This window comes from Urocampus carinirostris, chromosome 2 (genome assembly GCF_059441175.1).
Source record: "Urocampus carinirostris isolate Australia breed hairy pipefish chromosome 2, RoL_Ucar_1.0, whole genome shotgun sequence".
Classification (NCBI taxonomy): domain Eukaryota; kingdom Metazoa; phylum Chordata; class Actinopteri; order Syngnathiformes; family Syngnathidae; genus Urocampus; species Urocampus carinirostris.
The window spans coordinates 27051326-27076161 of NC_142350.1; the positions used below are offsets into that span (position 1 = coordinate 27051326).

Consider the following 24836-nt stretch of genomic DNA (forward strand, 5'->3'; position numbering starts at 1 on the left):
TAAAATGTACAATCTATTCATTTGATTTCCCCATTCATCATCAGATACACCAAAGAGTTGTTACCCTTGTTGTGCTTTTATTTATTGATATCTTCCTGGGCGACTGTTTTCTCCATTGTCTTACATTTGTCTCTGGTACTGTGAATTAAAAATAGTGTGATGATATGAAATCTTATGTCCTTCTGTATTTATGTATAATTCATCTATGTCCCTAGTAGTCAAGTGCAGTGCATTTCAACCTTTTTTGAGCCAAAGCACCTTTTTTTTTTTGAAAAAAAAAAACCCTGAGGTACACCACTAGTCGGAGCCTTTGTAAATCCAAATGAAGGATAGCTTTTACTAGACCACACAGGCAAACAAATTGGATGATTTTCCACGGCACAATAGGGTTAATTTATACTGTGTTGTGGTACAGTGGTTGAAAAACACTGGTCTAGAGGTTAGGATTTGGTGCTTTCACTGCCGCGATACCGGTTCAATTCCTGTTGTGTCTAGTTGTTTTGCAATTGTTGTCAGCGATATTTTCGACTGCCCAATGCACAATTTAATATCCTGTCGTAAAGCCATGTGTATGACGCTCACCCAAACTTTGAGTTCTGTCAAGTTTTACACAGATAAAATACAAATACACTGAATAGATTGTCCTGTCCTACCTCATGAGCTGATTGTTTACTAAAAAATAATAATTATTCTACCTTTATGGGTGAATGTTGCAGTCACTCGACTGATCACTGAAAGAAAGTAATAATACTGAACAATGGCATGCTTTTTTTCTTGGGTTTGCACAGCCGCTTAAATCCCTCAAAATTCTTAAATATTAATGTTGTGTTTTCAAGGGTCAACGTGCTTAAATTTCGGGTTAATTGCTTGTAAATGCTTGAAATTGTCTACATGTTTTCTCAATAAGTCTGCTTAAAAGTAAGGCTTCCACTGCTCTATGGTGTTTTTGGCTTTGCCATTGCATTTACCATTTACCTTGTGATTAACTGCAGCTGGCATTAGTTTGTATGGCAATGTCCTATGAAGTGTCATCGCCCCCTATAGGACCGGTGCATGCTACACCTAAACAGGGCACTGCCAAATGTGTATTAGTGTAGGGATAACGGATCAATTTTCAACCATGCAAAAAATGAAGTCTGTGTTTTCCAGTGGTAAATTGTAATGGGAAGAACTTCCTGCAACTGAAAATGTAAGGTACATATTACCCAACACCTATAGGGTAAGAGATTTGCCTCAAATATATTTAAACGCGTATTGTTCAGATCTACAGATACTTTCAGTTTAATCAAGATCTGAAAATCATGTCTTGAGAAATGCACACACAAAATAAAATTTGCATATGTAAATCGCGCATATATTTTGGAGTCTGCAATATACATGAATTACACCAGTTTTTTTTCTTTTAATAGTACTGGAGAAATTGGAAATCTGACCTTAAAAGTCCTTAAAAGGTGTACCAACCCTGAAATATAAAATTGGGCAACATCCTGTGACATACTAAACAAGGTCTCACGGCACACTATTGTACCCCTGCCCTCAGGTTGAAAACCACACCCCTTACTCATTTGCTACTAGCCTACTTGAATCCAAACTATGTCCATTGCTTTTAAAGCCACTACGCTGTTTGTGTAAAAGTGGAAATATCAATCTGGCATCCGAATTCACATTGATATGTAGTTTCTTCCAGTTTTTCTCTCCTTTTGATTTACTTAAGGCCGCCCTCGAGTTTTCCTTACTTTCACTTCTTGAATAAAGAATGCTACTAAACGTCAGAGCCGCTCGATAACACCTAATCAATGAACCCTCCTCAATCTCAACGCAATTCACACTTAAATCTAAAGACCGGCTGCCTCGACGGCGCTCAGTTTAAACAACGAATGTGTTGTTTTCGTCCTCATGTGACCGCTGCAGCCCCGGGCATCTGCTCCGACTTCAGCTTCAAGTGCCGAAGCGGCGATTGCGTCAACAAAGTCAACGCTGAGTGTGACCGCATCAACGACTGCGCCGATGAATCGGACGAGGCTGGATGCAGTGAGTAGTCTTTATGATCTTTATTTTCCGCCACGTTCGGGCTGAAAGTGGCTTTCATCTCCCCATTGTCATTTTAAGGAGATTATGGGAAAAAAGCAATGTTGGGCTCTGTTTTTGTTTAAAAAAAAAAAAAAAAAGGAGAGATAAGGGGGGGCCTCAGGCATTGAGTGCTTTTTTTATTTAATTCGCTGAAGGAAGCTTTTATCTGTATAATTTCTTTATTCAGATTTTGCCTCAAGGTCTGGCTGGTGCATGCAGCTAATTTTTGATCATGTAATGTGACATTCTGCCTTCTATTATGGTTCCTCACCTGTGATGGGTATCTTACTGAAAAATAGTTATTAGTTAACTTCAGGGTTTGTAAGGGTGCTTGAAATTCCCAAAAGCTTGAATTTTAATGTTGTGTTTTTAAAGTCAGGAAAATGGTCGCACCCAAGAGGAGGGCTCTATTTAGAAATCCGGCTCTAATGGCTCACCTCACTGAAAAAAGCCGGCTTCCAGACAGCTCCTGTAGTTAATCCACCAAAGCAATCGCACCAACAACCTTTAAACTTTAAGAGACCGAGCTGCACAAGGAAATATATTGTTGTGTTGATTTAATAGTGAAAGGTTGGACAGTTCTGAAACGAGCAGCGGGAAAAGGTTTTGTCCGCCACTGTCAGCCTGGGGGTAAGATTTTAAGCTCAAAACGACCCGATTCCAAATTTGGGCCGAGCTTCCCTCTCGCTGACTCATTCCCTCATTGTTTTTCTTTATCTCTGTCTATACATTGCAGTCTTGTTTAACTTTTTGGCCATTTCAAAAGACAGGCTTTACATCCTGCTCGTCCGCGGAGCATAGGGGACCTGTTTTGCGCAGTCCACGAGAACAGGGCGTGCAAATCACCTCTCCTCCACTCTAGTCCTCACAAATAGAAAAATGAACATCCAAGAGCTGGTTCTTAGACCAGTTCGTAAACCGCTCATTACTAATTTAGACTGGGGCTGAAGGCCTTGGGGTAAAATGCACGGTTCGCCACTGCTTTAAGGCAACCATCATCTCTCTTCCCAGACTGCGGCACACGGCCGTATAAACTGAACCGGATCGTGGGAGGCCAAAACGCCGAGCTGGGAGAATGGCCCTGGCAGGTCAGCCTGCACTACCTGACCAACGGACACGTTTGCGGGGCCTCAATCATCTCTGAAAAGTGGCTACTTTCGGCCGCACATTGCTTTGTCACCCTAGACCCAGCGTGAGTCACAACACTGAAAGACTGCAGCGTATATGTTTGATGTTTAAACACAGAGGGGTTCTCTTCTGCCTGCTGTTATCGTGTTTTAATATTCATTGCGTATTTGACATTTTATCAGATCTCATTATGCACAATTCTCGGTGAAGGGAAAAAAAACATTGAACTATGCACAACAGAGGACAAATTATCTAAATTTCAAAGTCTTAAAAAGAGCCCCTGATGATAGTGTTAATTCAGCAAAACCTTAGGGGGGGCCTACATTTACATCTCATTTTGAGTAAGGACAAAGCTGCAGTCTTTGTAACAAACTGAAGGTGGAGCACTATCCCAACTGGAAGACACTATGAGAGAATTGAGCTGGAAGGGGATTGTTTCTGCAAGTTTCCACTAAATATTGATATTTGCAGAAAAGAACAACACTGTTTAATCAAAGTATTTACAAGACTGCAAATGCGAATCACTTACAGCTTTTGCTTTCTCAATACATCATTATAAGGAGTGTCGACAGGGCAGCTAAACAATGGATGTAAATTGCACCTTGTGAAGACTAATGATGTTTACTTGGATATAGTGATTTCGAAACATATTACCGTATTTATGCTTATGCCTACCCATTCAAGGTTTCATAGTTTGCTGTAGTCAATCAATGATTGTGCAATGACAGATTAAATCAATAGACTTCACTGACTTAAATCACAGAACATTGTAGACTAGAATTTAACCCTAAATAGTGGTGGTCAGAGTACTGGCCCTTAACCACAAAGCCGTTCGTGGTACGTACGACAAAGCATTAGAACTTATCTCATAATCACTCTATTTTTACTTACGGTGCAAGGAACACTGATTTGCATACTAAATTCTGATAGTTTTAACAGTCTCTCCTCTTATTCACCACTGAATGTTAGGGAAGAGAGAAAACACTTTCAATAAATTACTATACAAGCCTTTTTACATACGTATACATATTAAACCGAGAGGTTATTGACGCAGTAGTGAAGAAGTGGAGGGACTGTTAAATTTATAGGATAGCACTATGCAAATCTGTTTTGTGGCACCGTGAGTAAAAATAGTGTGATAATGGGATAATCTATAATGCCATTTTGCAGATTAATAGTACCCATGGTGGACTTATGACTGCGACCACTTAGGTTTGATTCTCATTGCATTCAATGTTTTATTACTTTACCACAGAACATATTAGTGCACTGCATTAAATTCACCTGTGGTCATGGAAGCTTTATTGCTCTGTTGTTTAAATTCATGTCATTATCGTCTGGTGCGCCATGAATGAATTGTACATCAGTGTTTTTCAACCGTTTTTATTATTATTTATTTATTTATTCTAGTGAAAAACAAATCCCCTGAGGCAACACTAGTTAAAATGTGAAAAAAATAGTATTAACAATTTGTGTTTTTAACATTGAAAATTGACGTTATATTTAAATGCCTTGAATAAGAATCAAATAAACACAAAGAATAAAGCATTTTATACTTGTTCCTATTCATACTCACTCAGTGTGAAACCTGGTCCTGTTTGGATGAACACAGAGGCGATATCCAGGCAGGAATCGATGAAAGACTCATACAAAGCTCTTCCTCCACAGCTCTGTCCTGCACTAATTCCCTTGACTCCAAGCACAAGGCACTTAGCTACCTGCTGCTGCTGAAACCTTTGAAATGAAAGAGTACATGATTACTCTGCCGTGCGCTAGACCGCACAGGCACACAAATTCGATGATTTTCCACGGTAAACCTGACAACATCTCAAGCACAGTGGTTGGAAAAACACTGATATATATGGCTAAAGACTATTTTTGGAGGGTGCTCCTTATCTGGTGTGCATCATAGTGCGGAAAAGACTGTAAATCCTTTTGCAGTTTTTGATGCCTTTATATAAACTCTCGGGCCCTCCTTTGCTGCAACAGCTACCACGTGGCGGCCAACTGGCAAACGTATAGCGGCGTGCAGGACCAGTACAAGCTCAATGATGTCCAGCGCCGCCCCGTGGAGAGGATCATCAGCCACCCGGATTTTAACCAGATGACCATTGACTATGACATCGCTCTGCTGGAACTCAGCGAGCCTCTGCAATTGACTGATACCGTCCAACCCATCTGCCTACCCGCACCCTCCCACGTCTTCTCTGCAGGCATGTCCTGCTCGGTCACGGGTTGGGGCGCGCTCAGAGAAGGAGGTACTCGCCGCGCATCAAATATTCTTTTTCCAGCTTTTGGTTAACTCTATTATTAAAGTAGATGATTATTAGGGATTTCCGATGCCGCTTTTTCTTCAGATTAATGTGTGATTACTCACGTAATGAGTTGTTATCAATACAATTACAAGGGGCAATTTGTGTAACATACTTTTGCCCGTTTTCCACAATACCACTCTATGATACAGTAATCGCTCATTTATTGTGTGGGCTGCGTTCCATAAAGGACTTGTAATAGTCAAAACCCGCAACGTAGAAACATTTATTTATCAAATATTCTACATTGAAACCAAAAAACAAACCCTATTTGCAGGCTCAAGTATTTATTCAACACGGGGGTCAGCAAGGAGGGGCTCTTGGCATTTCCTCGTGGCTCCCTGACGCTTTTAGTGAAATGTTTGATAATGGAAAATTTGTTTTTTTGGTGGGAGGAATAACATGACACGATAATTTTTCACATTTTCCAATGAATCTAAATACATACAGAGTATATAGGCGCTATGTGTTGCCTTTTATATAAAGCTTACATATTTTTTTGCATCTCATAACATGACTTTCTTGGTCTAATATGACTCTTTCATTTTAACAAACTTTAACAAATAAAAACACTGGACATTTTTGTACAAATAACTTTTGGCCACAGGCCAATAAGGGTGTAGAACACGATGCACAATTATAATTTGCAAAGTAATGAAAACCACAAAGCAAACCGTGATACAGTGAGGGATTTTAGGCAAAACTGCGCAATCCTAGTTCACACAGATCACGGTTCATTGATCACTTGAACAAGCACAGCCTGGCGGCGCCCTCCTCTCCCCAGGCTTTCTTTGGGGGTTGAGGTGTTTTTCCCCACATAAAACAGATTGTACTGGTTTCCATGCTTACCAGTACCAGGATGAGCCTCTTGAGCTGACTCAGATAGAACAAATTTCATTATCTTATTGCGTTTTTTTTTCCCGCTTTGACATTGGGCCTTGATATTGACGGACAGCAGTGTGTGATAATACTGATATTAGATCCTAAATCACTGGAGAGAAACAATTGTGTTCCAAAATTATTACATTGTACAATAAATACACTTTGCATCACTTGAGGCTTTCATATTTTTCTTGAAAAACAAATTTAGTGGTGATGATGTTGTATTCTTTCAAAGGCAAAAAACAAAAACCTGCCATTAGATTCTACTCATCCTTGGCAACGACGCCACACATTCTGTCCTTTTCAGTTTTAATTCCCTAATTATGGGTGCAGTGTTTCGCATAGAAGTTTATGAGACCCTGTGGGTGGACAGTTTACAGGGGTCCGGGGGCATGCTAGCCCGGAAGAAAATGTTGTACATTTTAAATTCAAACACATTGATCTGGTGCATTTTTAAACCAAGAAGCTAGATCTATGATGAATGTGTACTCTTGTAAACTATTGAATCATAAATATATTAGTCATGTAAGGCATTAACACACCAAACAACTCAAACCCAGAAAGCATTTACGGTATCATATCGGCAAGTAAACAAACCAAATCACAAGTATGAGATGTACATTTGATTACTGAAATACTCATCCATGATTTGGTAATTAACAGCATTAAATATAAGTACTGCTGCTTTTGTGATTGCTGCTATGTTGGGATTTTGGTTCTTCTTCAACAGTTTACAGGAGCTTATTGTAATGTGCATCTCATGAGTTAGATTTAGGGACCGTCGGGTCAACTAGGGAATTCTGCCGTTCTAGGACAACCGGTTCTTTGGGCTCGGCTCTTTGACTGACCGAATACACACGTTTGCATTTGCGATCATTCATACATTCAGAAATCTAACTTTGCATTTATATATATTTAAAAGTATGACTATATTGTTTGATAATACAAGTTTATGAGACTCTGGCAGGACCAATTAATCCTGCCAGACTCTTTCTACGTTATGGGAAACGACCAAGTCCTTTGTGTGTGTCTGCTTCCCTGCTTTGCATTTCCCCCACTCATCAAAATTAAGACCTGGCACATCTCCTTTGTCCCGCTGGCAAAAAGCTACTCATCAATGCCCTTCATCTCCAATTATTCCACGTTTCTTCTTTTCATCCCATCCTTTCTCTTCCCTTTAATGTCCTACCAGTTCCTTTCTCATGTCACGGCATTCTTCTCTCTTCCCTCTCATCTTTTTTCAAGCTCCGCCCCTCCTGCATATCCGTACATCAAGACAGGCGCCGGTCCACGATGAGCCTGTTAAACCTTCATTAGCAAACACTAATCAAGCCCATTAACACCTTTGATTTGAGAGGCGAACATTGCAGAGCGTTGACTCCGGTTGTCCCTTTTCTTCAGGTCAAAAGGCGCAACTCCTCCAGAAGGCTTCGGTGAAAATCATCAACGACTCTGTGTGCAATGTCGTCACCGAAGGCCAGGTCACGTCGCGGATGCTCTGCAGCGGCTTCCTATCTGGAGGTGTCGACGCCTGTCAGGTAAGATTCAGGTTCTTTGCACCCAGCCTGATAACCAAGGACTCCTGACAAAGGCTGCAACTAAGGACTATTTTAAACATCTTATTACCGTGGAAGTGCCGACGTCCCCATTTGACAAGCACTATTTTATGTACTGTAGTAAGTATTCGACCATTAAAAAAAATCGAGTTTGATCCAAGTAGTACTCCAACACACCCAAAACGTGGCAGCAACTTCCCACAATGGTATCTTGCTGACATCCATGAGTGGCAACGGACCAATCACAGACAAGAAATGACACTGACGGGGCAGTACTGTAATGTAAAGCAAGTTTTTCTACCTATAAGCAATAAAATAAAAAAAATAATAATCGTTTGTATATTTTATATTAGTTTTGATTGTCAACAGGGTAATTAATTAAGGTAATGATGGGTTATGTATGATGTGGGTCTCCAGGAATTGCTTCGCCATCTAGCACAAAAGCCCATAAAACGCCTCGTCATGGTGAAAAAAAGCTGACATTAAATAGACAACCGGAAAAGCAAGACTCCAACTTTTTTGTAGATGCATTATAACAGTTCATATGTCTAGTTTATGTTGTCCTACAATGTAATGATGTTCAGCTCCAGTCTCTACTTCATTACATTCCTTAAAAATCCTGGTCAGTTTTTTTGTTATTTTTCATTTTAAATTTGTCATTACGTTGTCTTAACACATATGTATATAGAACATATTGCCAGATATTAACCATTTGGGTTTTTCTGAAAGCAAAGGGGGCCAAAAATATTCACTCATACTATGATTTCTGACTCTTTCATGGCCGAAATAACCAAAATAAATTCCAGACAGCCTTAATGATACTTGGTCATAACCAACTATTGTCACTAACCATTGAAACGATTACCGTATTTTCCGCACTATAGGGCGCACCGGGTTATAGGGCGCACCCCCCAAAATTAGTTTTTGGTCCTATATCTTCCATAGATAAGGCGCACCGGATTATAAGGCGCTACAATGGGAACGTCGACAAAACAGTCAGATGATTCAGTCCAACTGATTACCCCCTTAACATTCCCAAAGCTTGCAAAGAAGCAAATACGTGTCGTAGACACGTGCGGATGCGGTGTCCGTACCATGTCACTCCGATGGCATCGTTCCAAATATCATTCGGAAGGTTAAAGTCTTGGGATTCAAGAAATGCCAAACATTTCTATGTTTCTATTTTCTTTTTCACTCGCAACTTTACTGTGCATATGACAATAAACACTTGGAATTGAGTTTAATTCACTCAACTCATCACAGCAACATCAAGATCGTTCTAAAACAAAATACCGGGAAAACATAAAGCCGCATAACTCACCTAAGTTCTCACGTTCAATAATGATGCGCAATCATGGTCTTCTTACAACCATTAGTGAAGTAAATCCAGGAGAGTAAATTATTTGCAAATACAGACTGATAAAACATGTTTCTCTATTGTGTACTTTAGCAAGCTTGCTAAGCTTGCTACGCCATTGCTAAACTCGGCCAATTGCAAGATTTGTTTTGGTCATCTAGCCTATTGGAGGCTCTGAATAATTTCAGCCAATAGCGATCGATTTGAATGATGATTGACACATCTTTTTCGGCCAATTGCAGGGTTTGGTTTGGCCATCTATCCAATCCGAGGCTCCGAATAACTTCAGCCAATAGTGATCGGTTCAAATGATGATTGACACATTGGTTAGCCAATGAAACGCCGGTATATAAATCCCAGCATACACCGCGGACTTGCTACGCCATTGTTAAACTCGGCCGATTGGAGGGTTTGTTTTGGGCATCTAGCCAATCCGAGGCTCCGAATAACTTCAGCCAATAGTGATCGATTCAAATGATAATTGACACATTGGTTAGCCAATGAAACGCCGGTATATAAATCCCAGCATACACCGCGGACTTGCTAGGCCATTGTTAAACTCGGCCGATTGGAGGGTTTGTTTTGGCTCCGAATAACTTCAGCCAATAGTGATCGATTCAAATGATAATTGACACATTGGTTAGCCAATGAAACGCCGGTATATAAATCCCAGCATACACCGCGGACGACTTCGCGCTAGGGGGAGAATCTAGTCGGCGGCTGTTGAGTAAGTTGCGAGACCTTGCAAATTTAATATTGAGCCATATATAAGGCGCACTGTGTTATAAGTCGCATGGTCAGCTTTTGAAAAAAATTAAGACTTTTAGGTGCGCCTTATAGTGCGGAAAATACGGTATTCAAATAATCTGATAATTATAAAAAGATGTCTGAAATTTAGCATAAAGTTGATTTCATTCTGTGAAAATTGATATTAAAGACAAGTAGAATGGGTACCAGTTGAAAGTAGAATATTTTCTCTAGTAAGTATGTGTTAACAACGCCCAGATGAGTGCAAAGAGCCTTTATCATTTTTTTCCCACCGTGCCTATCTGCTTTTAGAAACACTGTTCAGGACACTTAACACATTGGAAGCAGGCATGGGGGAGGAGGCGTCGTCGAGTGAATTCATGCTTGTCCCCAGGTTTTTTGTTAGTTTAGCATTACCATTGTGAAAAGCCTTTTTTAAAATAGTCTAAACGCTAACCCAAAACCCCAAAAAGATGAAAAATGAGTTTATTCGAGAGCGTTCAACAAATGCACGTACTTGCACGCGCCATAAAAGAAGCTTGACAGAGGCAGCAATAATAATTTAAGGCAGAAGATGTCATCAGAAAGTGGAGCATGTCCAAAATCCGGACAACATATTTAATTATTATCAACACTTTAAAATGAAACTGTTTTAACAACTGACATTTGTTATTCGCATGTATGCATTTTATTTCAAATACGTTTGTCAGTTTAAAAGGCTGGCACAATGCTCAAGCTCTCTTTTATAATCAAATATACGCGTATACTGGAAAATGTACAATTCATACTTTCAAAACGGTACCGGATGCTGCATTGAACGTTACTTGAATCTCACCGAGGCGAGTCAGACTCTGTTCCGTTCAACTGTCGGAGTGCTCTTTAAATGTTGGTGGGTTACCGACCTACCGACATGATACGCAAGGTTTGCTTTGCAGTAGCCTTTTATTTTTGTATTCAGGCTAAAATGCCCCAAAAATTTTGGTACGTGTCCTTGACATTGACGCCGCCATTTCTGTATGTTTGTGTTACCGCTCAAGACAGAAATGCTATTTCACATGAGTGACTCTCGGCAGAGATTAGATTCATGTAGATACCTCCTTCTGTTGGAAAAACATGTCTGGCAACAACAGTCGACATTTGAATTCATTGTTGACTATTTAAATGACCGATTTTTGTCTACGTCGACTAATCGTCACAGCCCTACAATTGACCCTTTCTTTTATGCTACAGGGAGACTCCGGAGGCCCCCTGGTGTGTTTTGAGGAAAGCGGGAAGTGGTTCCAGGGGGGGATCGTAAGCTGGGGCGAAGGCTGCGCTCGCCGCAACAAGCCCGGCGTCTACACACGAGTCACGAAGCTGAGAAATTGGATCCGAAAGGAGACGGGCATTTGATCACCTAACCAAGAAGAGGAAGAAGGACCGTGGTGGTGGGGGGAGTTTAGAAAAGCTCCGGTTAATGCATGTGGAGATAAAACATTCCCATGTGAAAATGTTCTCTTTTTGCAGCTGTGGACTTAGGAGGCATTTCATGGACTCCACACTCTCTACATGATTTTTTTTTTTTTTTGCAGCTCCCGCTAGATGCACGACACACACATTTGCGTCGAAGCACATTTATTGTGATCGTTCCAGTCTTATCAATGTTTTCAAATAAATTTTAAGACAATGATAAAATATGTAGAGTACCTACATTTTTGAAGAGTGATTGTTGTTTTGACAAGTTTATAGTTTAGTTGACACTCTAATTAGGGAGACCCCAAAGGATTTTGAAATCCCAAAGAGAACAGGAGAGAACCAAAACCTCAGATAAGAAATTCCAACCTGTTTTAAAAGTCCTAAGATGTGCATGCATAAATATACCATGATACAAAACTGATATATTTATAGTTTACTAAAGACTCAAAATAAGGAAAGAACACATCAGTTTTAAATTTGCAAGAAGAATGGGACCGCTATAAAATCCCTAACAATGCAACATTTCAAATCTGTTCCAAAAGCTCTCCTATAAACCTTTTCTCTTCATTAAATCTACAATTTTACAAAAGCAGATCTGCTCTAATGGGTGTGGTTATCAAAATACACAAAAATTATTAGCCAAAAGTGACTAACATGAACAGTGAAAAATAGTCAAAACAATCAACTGGCATCCTATGCAACCTCTTTTGCAGATGTCCAATATTAAATCTGCAAGTCCAAGACATTAGGTGTATACCAGTATATAGAATATGTATTTAAACCACTTAGTTCAGGGCTCACCAACCTTTTTAAAGTTGAGAGCTACTATTTGTTACTGATTGGTGTGTCCTTTTTATCAAATCTAGGTTTCAAATACCAGATCTGCCCTAAAGGTTGTGATAAAGGGTGTGAATTTTAAAGAACAGCAACTTGATTGGCTTATGGTGACAATGATGTTATTATTGTAAAATCGTCAAAATTACAAACTGGCATCCTAAGCATTCTCCTTTGTGTCCAATAACGAACACCCAGATATAGAAAGACATTAAATATCTTTTAACCACTTAGGTCATGTTATGTGGTGCGTTTGGTGATAAAAACAAAATGTGTGCAAAAAAATGATAAAAAAATTATTATAATTTAGGGCTTGACGACAGATATGAGGTTTTCAGGGCCGATAACAATTATTAGTATTTAGAGGGGGCCGATAACCAATATGTGCTCATAAAGGTACATGAAAACTTGAATATATCCCTTATTTCTTTTACAATGAATAAAAATGTCAACAAACTAACATGATTTAAATTAACTTTAAAAAAAAAAGTGCATCGAAATTTCAATGTAGTTGGCGAATTGAAAAGTGTGGGCACTCCTGTTTTGGAGCCAGATCGACGAACTAATGTTACAATAACAGCTAATCACTTTCACTTTAGCGAGCTTATCATGCTCTCTTTCAATCACAAACGCACATTCTTAATCGACAAACTAATGTTATGATAAGAGCTATAATATCAGTCTCCACCAGAACGTGCCTCTCTGAAACGAGTTAACTCGTCCTTTTACGCTCTTAAAAATGTAATTTTCCATGGTTAAAAACGGAATGAACTTATCAGATGTCATTAATCATTCAATGTCACCTCAGCAATTATAACAATAATGATGTCTATAGCAGTCAATGGCTATGAATATGGTAAGGGAATTTGGGGAGCATTCAAAATTACCAATGCTTCTTCAAAACCATATCACACCGTATTAATGAACCAACCTTTTTGTAGGGTCTAAAGAATGATTTTTGGTGTCAAATTTCTTTGCTACTTTTTTTCTCCACATTTGGGCAAACTCAAAGGCTTGTTCAAGCCCCAGTGTGCAATATTTGACTACTAGATGACACTGCGTCTGGTGCGAGCAAAGGCCAGTGCCACACAGCACAGCTTGATGACAGGATGCCCGACAAACACGGCGCTGACTGAAGTGCAGATTCCACTGTGTAAAATAAATGCTCATTGCTCGACCTATGATTTTTTTTATAGATGTATTTTTGCCTAGTATTCAAATCAATGTTCTTCTCCCATTACTGAATACTTTACTGACAGTTTTTTGTACCACTAGGAGGCACTGAACCTTACACACTGTCTCAATAGGAACAAACTGTTTAAATTTGATTGTGAGAGGACGTAAAATTCATCAATTCAAGTGAAACCCCAAAAGTAAAAGGCTGGGAAATCACTTACCGGGATATTCAGGATCAAAATTCTTCTGTTTGTCAGTTTTTCCTCTTTTTCCATCTCCCATTACGTTTGATTAAAAAACTCTAACATCTTCTTTGATCATTAAGTCTGATAAATGTCTTTTTGTAAAAGACTAAAACATTTGCTGGTACTTTAGTTCCATTTGATGGAAATGGTCCTTTAGAGAGCTTTGTTTTTGAATATAGGGGAATCAAATACTTGCTAAAAGAAAAATGATACAGAATTGTTTACAGTGAACATGTATATAGAGTACAGTGGAACCTTGGTTTTCGAACTCCTCTCAGTTCGAACAAATCGGAGTCCGACCAAAAATGTCGAGAAATTTTTGCTTCGCCGTTGGGTCAAAAAATCGGAGTTTGAACGCCGGTAATGCGTGAGTGCATATGCTAGGGTGCGATGCTGAGCGGCATACGGGTGTAGATCACTCTTTTCGTGACCAACCGTTATCGCGTGTGGACGTGCTTTGTTTTGCTTTCGCTTTTAATATAAGTGTACGAAGTGTTTTAGCCCCTAATTACGCCTCCGAAGAAAGTCAGTGCAAGCAGCAAAGTTGCTATAGGTGGAAAAAAAAAAAGTAGTGCGTACAACTATTGCATTTAAGAAAGAAATAATAGCAGACTATGAAGGAGGTGTGCGAGTGTCTGATCTTGCTAGGGAATACCCCACTGTCCACCTGCTCCTTCTGCTGACCACCACAAAGGTAAGAAATCCTATTCATAATTCTTTTCTTTATCCTTTTTTTGTTATTTTTACACGTTCATGTTAGCGTAATCTTTCGTACGGAATAATACGATAACGCGAACGTACGATTAGCCTGGGTTAGCATTATGTTTACGCAGAACATTCAAGGTAAACATTCAGGGTGTTGAAACGGATTAAAACGATTTACATTATTTTTATTGGGAAAAATGATTTCGGTGATCGAACAAATCGGTTTTCGATTAGGGTTCTGGAACGGATTATGGTCGAGAACCGAGGTTCTGCTGTATATACCATATTTTCTGGACTATGAGGTGCATGTCCAAAAATCCAAAATACTGCTATAACCAAAGTAGCGAGGGGTGTCTGTAGAAGGCACGCTGAAATTTAAGACATTGAAAGAACAGTAAGAGCAAGGATTGCATTAAAAATATTTTATAAAACAAATGAATAGAACAGAAATAGTTGGAAATCTGGTTTTATAACTAAAAACAATTGATTAGTTGAGTGTTTACCCTACGTAAACGTATTTCATTGTGACTATGTATTTTTGATTTTATTTATTTCCAGTCCATGAGGCGCACACTGTAGAATTTCTGTCTGTAACCCTAATTTGTCACGCTGTTTGTATTTTTGTTTACAAATTCCGTTACTTTGTGGTTTTTGTATTACTCTCTCTGTAGGACTGGACTAAGTGTGTTCCTTAACAACTTAATACGGTACTTTAAGTGAATTGAATTGTTTTGTCATTGCTAGCGTAGTGAGCACTGTTTGGAACAAGATTATACATAGCACCAATGTTCCCTCTAAACTGCGCGCGTGGGCAATCGCGCACTGACTGCACATTCTCGGCGCACAAGAAAATCTAGCCAGCTCACAAAAATCAGGGCTCTAAATTGCTAATTAAGAAGCGTAGTAAGTCAAAATTACAGTGCATGAAGGTAAAAATACACGGGCTCCCCTGACGCTGTTTTCTAAATGCGGTATTTTGAGCTCAGTGTCAAACGAAGTTGAGTAAAGTCAGAGTTTTTCAAGAACCGGCATCTTTGGCTCGGCTCACTAAAGAGCACCGGCTCTTTCGGGTCCCAAACGGCTCTTCAGGTTGTTTTTGCTTCTTTAATCGCTACACGACCAAATATTATGTCAAATTGTGCACAAAATGACTTAAAGGAAGGGGGGGAAATAGGACAAAAATGAAAAAAATACCAAAATGAAAAAGCAGTGAAAAGCTGAGAAAAAAACAAAAGCAAGAGAAAAAAGATTCAGAAAAAAAAGCCAGAAAACAAGGAAAAGAAAGATACAAAGGGAAAAAAGTAAATAGAGAACAAAAATAAAAGCTAGGAAAAAATAAACACAATGAGATTTTTTAAAGGAATTAAAAAAAAATAGAAAAAAACAGGGAAGAAGAAGAAAAAGTCTGTGTTGCATTCAAATAATTTCCAATTATACCAAGTCAATCTTGTTGCCAACATTGCACTTCCACTAAATAACTGTGATGACCGGTAAATACAGTTCTGTATCTTGCAACTGACGAAATAAGCCCCCCAAAATGTCAGTATTATGCAACAAAAGATACCAGGAATAAAAGAAATGGAAATCTTGTGCAAGAATTGTAAAAACAAATGATAATAATGATTTAGTTGCCACACTTAGGGTTAGAGGGAACATTGCATAGCACTCCAGGATAAACGAATGATAAAGGTTCAAAAGGGAAAAATAAGATAGTCAGGTTAAATCAGTGCTTCTCAATTATTTTCTGACACAGCAACGCACAACTGTCTGCCCGTCTCCCTCTTTAGTCGCAGTGAAGTGCTACGTACGCTTTTTTAAACTTCCTCTTTTGGGCATAGACCTTTGTCTCTTACCCAGCTGTCTTTATCTTTCTCTGCGTCTTGTGTTAAATATTAATTTTCATGGGTCACTTGTGGTATTGCTACACTTCATGTCTACACTTCATACTCAATGCCTTTAATCTGTGCTTAGTGCACTGTGTGGAGGCTGAAAAAAAAACACTCAGCTAAAGAGAATGCCACTGCTACATAGTGCAGTGGAGGTGATACTGCACTTTATTCTGGGAAGGTTAAACAAAAACGTATCCGAAGTCAAATGCGCCTGTGCCCTCCCCTACATCTTATTCATCATTTGATTGGAAGAGCAAGCAAGAAAGAAATTCTCTGGAGGTAACGGGCATGTTCATTACGTTGCATGGGCTTACCTTGGGACTGCAAGTGACAGACGAACTACCATCGTCAGTAATACCTGCTTTGGTCGCCGCTCTGGCTTATATCCTGAGAGAAAGGCATGCCGTGTTCTGGGTGGAGCGTACACGTGCGGCGAGGTTTGCACGATATTGCATCTGTCTTCATTAAAAGTGCAGCACGGCGGGGGGAGTGGGGAAATCAACATAAACAGCGCCTGTTAATTTACGTATTCATCTCTCTTGCTAGGTGTGAAGCACTGCACAAAATTCCACACTGACGGCCGACTTTATCGGAAATGGTTTTATTTAAATATAAATATGTGTACAAAGATACAAGCGATGGTAGTTTTTTGCAAACACAATTCTTAATACAATATTAAAAGAATAAGCAAATGGCAATTAGTCGGGATCAAATAAAAACAAACGAGCATTCGTTGATTGGTAATGTAAGCAAGAAAAGTGGCTTCAAAGAAAAAAATCAAGAAAGATACATATTATATAAAGATATTTTACAATAGAGCAGCTTACACGCTGTACATTAAGGCATATATAAAATATAAAAATAAAGACAAGCGATGATTTGTTCTGCCTCCACTATAAAGTTCTTGTTTTCATCAGGCTGCCTGGTAACAAGCGTCAAATGGCAGTACAGGCTTCAACACAGAAACGTCCACAAGGTAGAATGCAATTACGTCAGGTGCCAAAACGAACGTTTCAAACATGGAATGACCATGACGCTAAATGCGGGAGGTTTTCACTAGACACATCATTTGCATGCAACAGAGAGAAAACGTGGGCTTAGGCTATTTGTACACGAATTTCCAGGGTAGTACTGTTACTTGTAAACATTTTGGGACCATTTGATTTGAATGTAAACCTGGGGGTTGGGAACCTTTTTGACCGGAAAAAGCATAGAAGGAAAAATATCAAAAAATATATGTAAAAAAAAAAAAAAAAAAAATCAACCTCGGGATATATTTTAAAATGCCAAACCTCTCCAGACATCCAGACAAACATTAACTCTCCAGCACAATTTATTTCACTCTGTGTCATTTGATAATTTGATCAAATCTATGAAATAATAATGCCAGAGCATTACTTAATTTTATCTCCCTTAATTACTTTTAAATATTAGGCTCATTGACTTTTTTTTTTTTTTTTTCAAATAAACGAAGTGCAAGCATTGTTCTTTCGTATAAATGTCACAAATTACTGCAAACAATAAGAATATCATTATATTTACCTTGGACATAGGCTGCACTGAGCGAGAGGGCAAAAGGAGTGCTTTGAGCTGTGTGCGCAGATTTACCCACTCACCCAATCAAATTGCTCTGGGTGGTTTGCTGGCGTTTTGGCGGTTTTCATCATAAAGTATATGAACGGTGAACATACACAGTTTAATGAGCTTCTGTTAAAAGGACTTTTAGTGACTTACTGCCAAAATGGGGTATGCTGGTACAACCCCGTGATTATGAACTGTAGTTAAAATTGTGCCCTTTATGAACCTTTTCGGTGTTGCTTCGGCTTTACATGTGCTAAAACCGCCATTTAAGACGGCACAGGGAAATGTGTATTGGTCAAATTCATATTCCCGAGCCATAAATGGCATTCCCAACCCCTGACATAAACCATCCATCGGACAATTGCCTGGCGTGTTGCCCCTCACCCTAATTTCAAGTTGCGTACAAGTACAAGGTTGCCGCCGTGTAACGTACAAACATTCACTTTTGATTGTTCGAGTAATACCCTACTTTTTCCCCTCATTCCAAAATCACAAAACACTAGAAAACAGTACCGGGGGAGGATAGCAGTACTGGGACCCCGACCCTGTAAAATAGTTACTATCTTTGGGTTTTTATGGGCGTTTGATTTTTTTGTTTGTTAAAACTCTCAATTGCTTCCGAATCAAGGCGCAAATGCGACTCATTTTAATGGTTGTGGTCCGGTTGTTTTCTACTGTCCAGTTCCAAAGTTAAGCAGATTAGTTTGTTTCTGAGGCTAACTTCTGTCTTTAGTTGGTAATGGATGCAAAAATGTGCTTAGTACTTCTTTTGCATGCCAACCCAAAACAGCAAGACGAAAAATGGTCCATTGTCGATGTCTTGAGCTGCAGGAACATCATGTTGCAGCGGTTTTGCAGTCTTTTTGAGTCCACCGAGTGAGTATCCCCACGTTTGGATCACAAAGCCAATCTTGCAGAGATAATCAGCTGAGGTATCGCTCTTAAATACGGAGTTTCATTTGAGCATCAAGATCTGCTAGAATTTTCAGCTTTTATTAAGCATCGGTGCTGATCCATTCACCGCACAGAGTGCCGTCTGTGACTTCCTCGTAACGCCTGTCCAAAAGTAGTCAAAGACTGTTCTTGTTAGTGTTTCCGCACGAGTGTACGATGGCAACGACTTTCCCTTTCCGTCACCGAATCAAACATGCGTCTGCATACGTTGCGAGGGTCGACCATAGTCCGACTGTTGTGAGGACACTTGCGAAGAAGCGTAAGAGAAGCGGGATGAACCAGACACCTTACTGGCCTCATCTGACTGGTCATAGGCATCCACTTTCTCATAAGAGGCCGGTTTGACATAACTGGTGAAGGCGCGGCCGTAAGTCGCCGGTAGGTAAGCGGAGCCGCTGTACACAGCGTCGGCAGGGTAGATGGTGGCCGGTTGGGAGGTTTGCTGCTGGCTGGCTTGCTGCTGCTCGTACGAAGACTGGTTCAGGGTGTTGGTGGCGTAGCGGTGGGCGAAGTCGTAGACCCTCGGCTGTGTGCCGTGCTGGCCGTAGATGGGACTTGTGGATGGCAGCTGGGACGGTGTGTAAACCGGCCGAGGGTTGGGGACGTACTCGGAGAAACCGCCACCGCGGATGTGGCGGTCTTCGTGGCCTCGCACATTGTAGTAGCCGTTGGTGGGATCCTTGAGGGAACAGAAGTCTCTTGAGTACTCAACATCTTCTCAGATATTCAAATGAATAGTACACGTTCTTGCTATTTGGCAGGCTTTTTCAAGTGTTTACCTTGATGTCCGAGCGCTCATCCTCCTCCTCTTCTAAGAGATCACTGTGTTCTGTGCGAGAAGTCCCCGGAGACTCGCTACTATTCGGAGCCTGAGGGAAGACCACGCATATTTTGCTGAATTAACACAGCGAAAAGGACTACTTGAATGAGGACAGGACGATTCTTGTTCCATGTCTATCAACAAGGTTACCCTATTTTAGCAGAGTAAAGTGAAAAGAACTTAATCTAATTATTCTTGTAATTCTTTAAGTACAAGAAAATCCAGGGGGAGAACTAGATGACTTAAATAATAAGAACAAATGAGAATAAAATGAGACAAACCTAAAAAAGATAACTTATCAAGGGCTAAAAGGAAAACTCAAATTGTAAGGACTATAAATAGAACAACTATGGTATTCATGGAACACGCATTCCCAGTGTAGATCACAAATGGTAATATGGAGGGATGTATCCTTTTTGTTTGGTTATCCTGTCAGTCAGTTTTAAAGTCATTGTAATAAAAACAACTCGTCTGAATACAACCAATCACATATAACTATTGTTCAAAATCAATGTTGGGACTACCACATTGCAAAGGAATGTAATTACATTTCTCGGTAAGGAGTACTGTAGCGTGTTATGCTGTAACTCTACTATCGTTACTATTTGGTACTTGAATATGTTACTCCGATACTTTACAAATGCAGAGCATTAATTGGAGTGTCATCTTACCATTGAGTACTCTTGCTTCGCCCTCTTTGTCACATACATCTCTATATCCGGTATTGTCAATGCCATAAGGGTGTTTATTTTTACCAACAAAGTACAACTGATTACAATTATGGGGGCGCCGTCTCAAGCACAAAGTACAAGACTACTTAATTTCTCCTCAAGTAGTTATTATCCCCACCGTATATATTTGCAACTAAGATGAACTTACAATCGTGAACTAAAATACTGAAAATAGGTAGTCAGCTTATATGGACATATTTGATTGTGTGTCACCAGTGGCAAAATGGTAGGGGGAGCGTTGCTTTTACAAGAACGACTAAGCACAGAAATTCCAGTCAAAGTGTGCTGAATTTTGGTCACTTTTTTTGTAAATGTATTTTTCAAAAACTGCCTGGAGGGAGGAAAAACATCTTGGACATTACCCATAAATGGACAAGGAGATCCTCAAGTGGTTTGAAGCCAGGTTCGTACGCAAGCGCTCATGATTGCACAAGCCAAGAAATATGAAAGGTTTACTGCTTTCACAGGTCGGTGTACACATTTTCTATCATTTCCTTTATCATGTGACTATATTGAAGCAGTATTAGGGGATGGTTTTTATGTGTCGGTAACACTGAATTTGAGTTTTAATTAATTTGATTTTTTTTTTTTTTTTACCATCGGCTCTTTGACGTCCTCCTCATCATCGTTCCCACGTGTCGCATTGTGATCGCTGTGAACGATTTGCACTCTGATGTCACTTTTCGAGAGCCGGGTACATCTTTTTCCTGCAGGAAATGGAAAAACATAGGCCGTTATTTGACGTGAGGGTAAGAATCAATTTGAGATGACATGGCATTTGCGGTTGTTTGATTTGCGAAATTGGCGAGTGATCCATTCGGCACCATACTGACCGTTAAGCTCACCTTTGCCTGTGTGCCTGCAGCAAATGGACACGAGTGCAATGACGCAAATGATCAGGACGATGCCGCCGCCTACCGAACCTCCAACGATTAACAACATAGGCGGGGCTTCTGCAATGACAATAAAGGGACCACGGGTTGGTTATGATAAGGTTGTAGTTAGGCAGGCACACAAAATGAGAGAAGACATACATGAAATCTGAACATGCAAAAGGAATGAGAGGACGAAACCAAAAACTCCCACAATGTGTAATTCCAAATGTAATCAAAAAGCTGCCCACCGATCCCTTTTCAATTACCGTATTTTCCACACTTTAAGGCGCAGTAGGTTATAAAGTGCACTCCCCCAAAAATATGTAAGGTGCTCTGGATTATAAGGCGCATGAAATTAAAACTACAAGAAGTTCTTCTGCATTTTTTCATTTGTTTTTAAATGCTGTTTAAATTATGACCCGTTTTAGTCAAAAATTGCAAAATATTGCGTGCAATGGGAATCAAACACGTGTCGCAGTGGTGAAAAGCTGACATCTAACCACTAATGATGCAGATCACACATTAAAAGGCATTCAATTTTATCTTATTATTACTCTCATTTTCCAATGCCAGAAAAAAATGTTGGAGAATGGAGAAAACTGATTTTTTTTCCCCCAGAAAGACATAAACGCAAAAAGAGCATAACGAGGGAGACAAGTTTTTGGGTGATTTTGATGATAAATCAGACTGGATTTATTTATGTCTTTCAGGAAGGTCTTCTCTTTTTTTCCATTTTCTAACATTTGTTTCTGGCACAGTAAAATTGGTGTAATGAGCATAACTCTAATACTTTTTATCATGTTATCTGTAACACTGGTGGTCTAGTGGTGGTATTGGAACCCTTACCCCCGTGACCCGGGATTGATTTCCGTTGCATACAATGTTTTGTGATTTTGGTGAGCAATGTGTTCAAATATCTGGCCATTTTGTGGTTTTAGAGACCCTTGTAGTCTAAAATATACGGTAAACTCTCCTAGGTCACAGAAAGCAAATCCGCCTAAAAGGGTGTGGAACAGCAACATTATTGGACGATAGCGACAATAATGTGAACAGGGCTTATTAGTTAAAGTAGTGAACTGGCATCCTATGCTATCTCCTTTGCAGGTGTCCAATATTACAAACAGAATAAAGACTTGAGAGACTTTAGTCCATTTTTTTGGGAAGCCCGTGACTCAAATATGAACAACTCAAGACTTGATTTGGACTCTTTTTTTTTTTTTTTACAAGTCTTTCCAAAGCATTTGTATCCAAACTACGACCAACCTCCACATTTGGTTCGGCCCGCTGAACAATAACAGAGACCATCGACAGATATTTTTTAAAATACATTAAAAAACTTAAAGCAGGGGCGTATAAACATTTCAGAAAGTGGGCCACATTTGGTAAGTTCCAAATGTATTTTCTTGATTTTTTATTTGCAGTCGTCATGTCGGAAATGGGCTGGCCTAAAATTCTCAAAGAAAGCCAATGGGCCAGGTGGCCAAAGGGCTGCCATTGTCTAGTGAAATGGTGATTTTTTTATTGTATTGCAGGCAACGCAATTTGTGAGCCACATATACTATTAATTTCATGACAAAGGCCGCGGAACAATAAAGATTTGATAATATGCCGCAACCAAAGGGTCTGGACGCATTGTAGATTGTTCAAACATTAAAAGAAAAAACACCCCTAGCATGACAAAGAAAGAGCAACAGGCGCCTCTTGTTATAGGTTTTAAATTTAAAGACTATCCAGAAACTTGACTTAAAAGCTAGAAAGGGGTTAATACAAGAATGAAAACACTAGTGTAGTCCCACTAAGACACTCATTTATCGATTTAAACCCTGAGATGCGGGCGATCGTTGGATGAAACCTCAGTTAAGCGTGACTAACGGCGTACGTTCTTGCCGCCAATCTGAAATCGCACACCCTGGCTATTTTCTCTAATCTCTCCGAAGTAAAGGTAACAAGGCTTGACATGCAATGAAGCAATAGACGGTAATCTATTTACAGATTCCAGGAGATACCACCGCTTCGTTCTCCGGAGACATCAGTCTGCCACAGGGATGTAAATTACCAGGGAGAACCTTATTTTGGATGTCTAGTGCAACAAATCTTTCCACTGGCTACAGCAATTTTCTGATCGCTTTGGGGCTATTCTGCATCCGACTGGGAGACAGTGATGGAGGATATAAGTTGGACCTGAAACGCATGACTCCATCTAATTGACTTTTGTCCTTAATCAATATCCATGTTATAAGGGCAAACATATTCATTAAAGCTAACCATCGGCTGATTAAATCATATCGATTAAAAGGGTATAATTAAGATAAGGAGAAGCACGGGATCCAATTTGACTTAATCCGGCCTTTTTGCCGAAGGATTGGGAGTTTTTCATTATCTTGTCTGCAATAGGCTTCAGGAGGAGAGTTTTCCATTCTTGATTGCCTTTGCTTGGAGAGTTACTGTACTTAATAACTAGCTAGTGACTGTGGAGCCCAGAAGGGAATCCCAATCCAGAAGTACTATCAAGCTGAGTTAATTTTTGCTTAGGCGTGGACAAAGTTTCTATTTAGTCTGACTTTTTGAGCACACAACTAAATCAAAAATATTCCAAAAAATGAGTAAATTAGTTAAATTAATCCCCTTTAAAGGGTAATTTGTTTTTGTTTTAAATAATTAAATGCAATTTGTTGCAAGGCAACCACCCAAATAAGATATACTGTACATACACTCAAAAAGTAATTTGGTACCAAAGGACTCATCAAAAATAAAATCATTTTAAATAAAAATGCTTTCCCAAAAATGACTCATGTTTAAAACGATCTGGGTTATTTTTTTTGCAAGTCTGACTATGCCTCACAGAGACACGAATCCCACTGCATGTCACTAGATGCCTCATTCTATTATGAACAAATTACCTCAGCCAAGCCATTTGGCTTTCCTACATAGAATGCCCAAAGGAAAGCCTATTTACTGGATTAACTTCACCATTGATCTGTAAATGAGACAAACTGTGGTGTGGATAACTCAGTAATAACCCTTCGCATGATAATGGGAAGAAAATAATGTTTGGTGGGGGCACAACCAGCCTGTTTTTTGTAGCATAACTCTCTGTGTATTTTGTGGTATTTTTTTGTAGTATTGTTATACTACTACCCACCACATTCCATTTGAACAACCCCAACTTGCTCGTTTATAGAACAATGGTGAGTGGTTAGTTTTAATTAACACAGCATTTTGGCTGTACGCTGGTCATTCTGGAGGGGTAAAAAAAAATCCTGGGACTTTTATTGTTACCATGTTTACAATGTATTTCATTGTGCCGCTACCTTGCTCCTTGAGTGTCACCAAGGCAGTACCGGTGCCAAAGTTGTTCCAAGCTGTACAGTTGTAGCGCAGATCGAAATCAGGTGCCAAAGTCTCGGATAGCACCAGAGAGGACACGACCCCTTGGTCGCTGGTTACCATCTGCACCGAGTGCCTACCAGAAGAACCGGATGAGAGAGTGATGTCTCCAAAGGACCACACCTGCAGGAA

The 24836-nt window shown here is 39.7% G+C and overlaps 2 protein-coding genes across 3 annotated transcripts in view; one reads left to right on the plus strand and one right to left on the minus strand.

Annotated features, from left to right (window-relative positions):
* Nucleotides 1–11743, plus strand: part of st14 (ST14 transmembrane serine protease matriptase) — a 45241-nt gene extending 33498 nt beyond the window's left edge. Inside the window, exons 15-19 of the mRNA XM_088326082.1 lie at nucleotides 1912–2031; nucleotides 3082–3262; nucleotides 5188–5456; nucleotides 7794–7930; nucleotides 11283–11743. Coding sequence (XP_088182208.1) covers nucleotides 1912–2031; nucleotides 3082–3262; nucleotides 5188–5456; nucleotides 7794–7930; nucleotides 11283–11444 — 869 coding nt within the window. The 3' untranslated portion in view covers nucleotides 11445–11743. The remainder of the gene's footprint in view (nucleotides 1–1911; nucleotides 2032–3081; nucleotides 3263–5187; nucleotides 5457–7793; nucleotides 7931–11282) is intronic.
* A 5209-nt stretch (nucleotides 11744–16952) lies between these two features.
* Nucleotides 16953–24836, minus strand: part of kirrel2 (kirre like nephrin family adhesion molecule 2) — an 84740-nt gene continuing 76856 nt past the window's right edge. The window contains exons 10-14 of one of the 2 annotated variants that reach the window (XM_088326084.1): nucleotides 24629–24827; nucleotides 21288–21395; nucleotides 21040–21149; nucleotides 19671–19760; nucleotides 16953–19570 (exon numbers count right to left, since the gene is read on the minus strand). In XM_088326084.1, coding sequence (XP_088182210.1) covers nucleotides 19079–19570; nucleotides 19671–19760; nucleotides 21040–21149; nucleotides 21288–21395; nucleotides 24629–24827 — 999 coding nt within the window. In that variant the 3' untranslated portion in view covers nucleotides 16953–19078. Of the gene's footprint in view, nucleotides 19571–19670; nucleotides 19761–21039; nucleotides 21150–21275; nucleotides 21396–24628; nucleotides 24828–24836 lie in introns of both variants that reach the window. The other variant, XM_088326083.1, reaches the window with a different exon arrangement.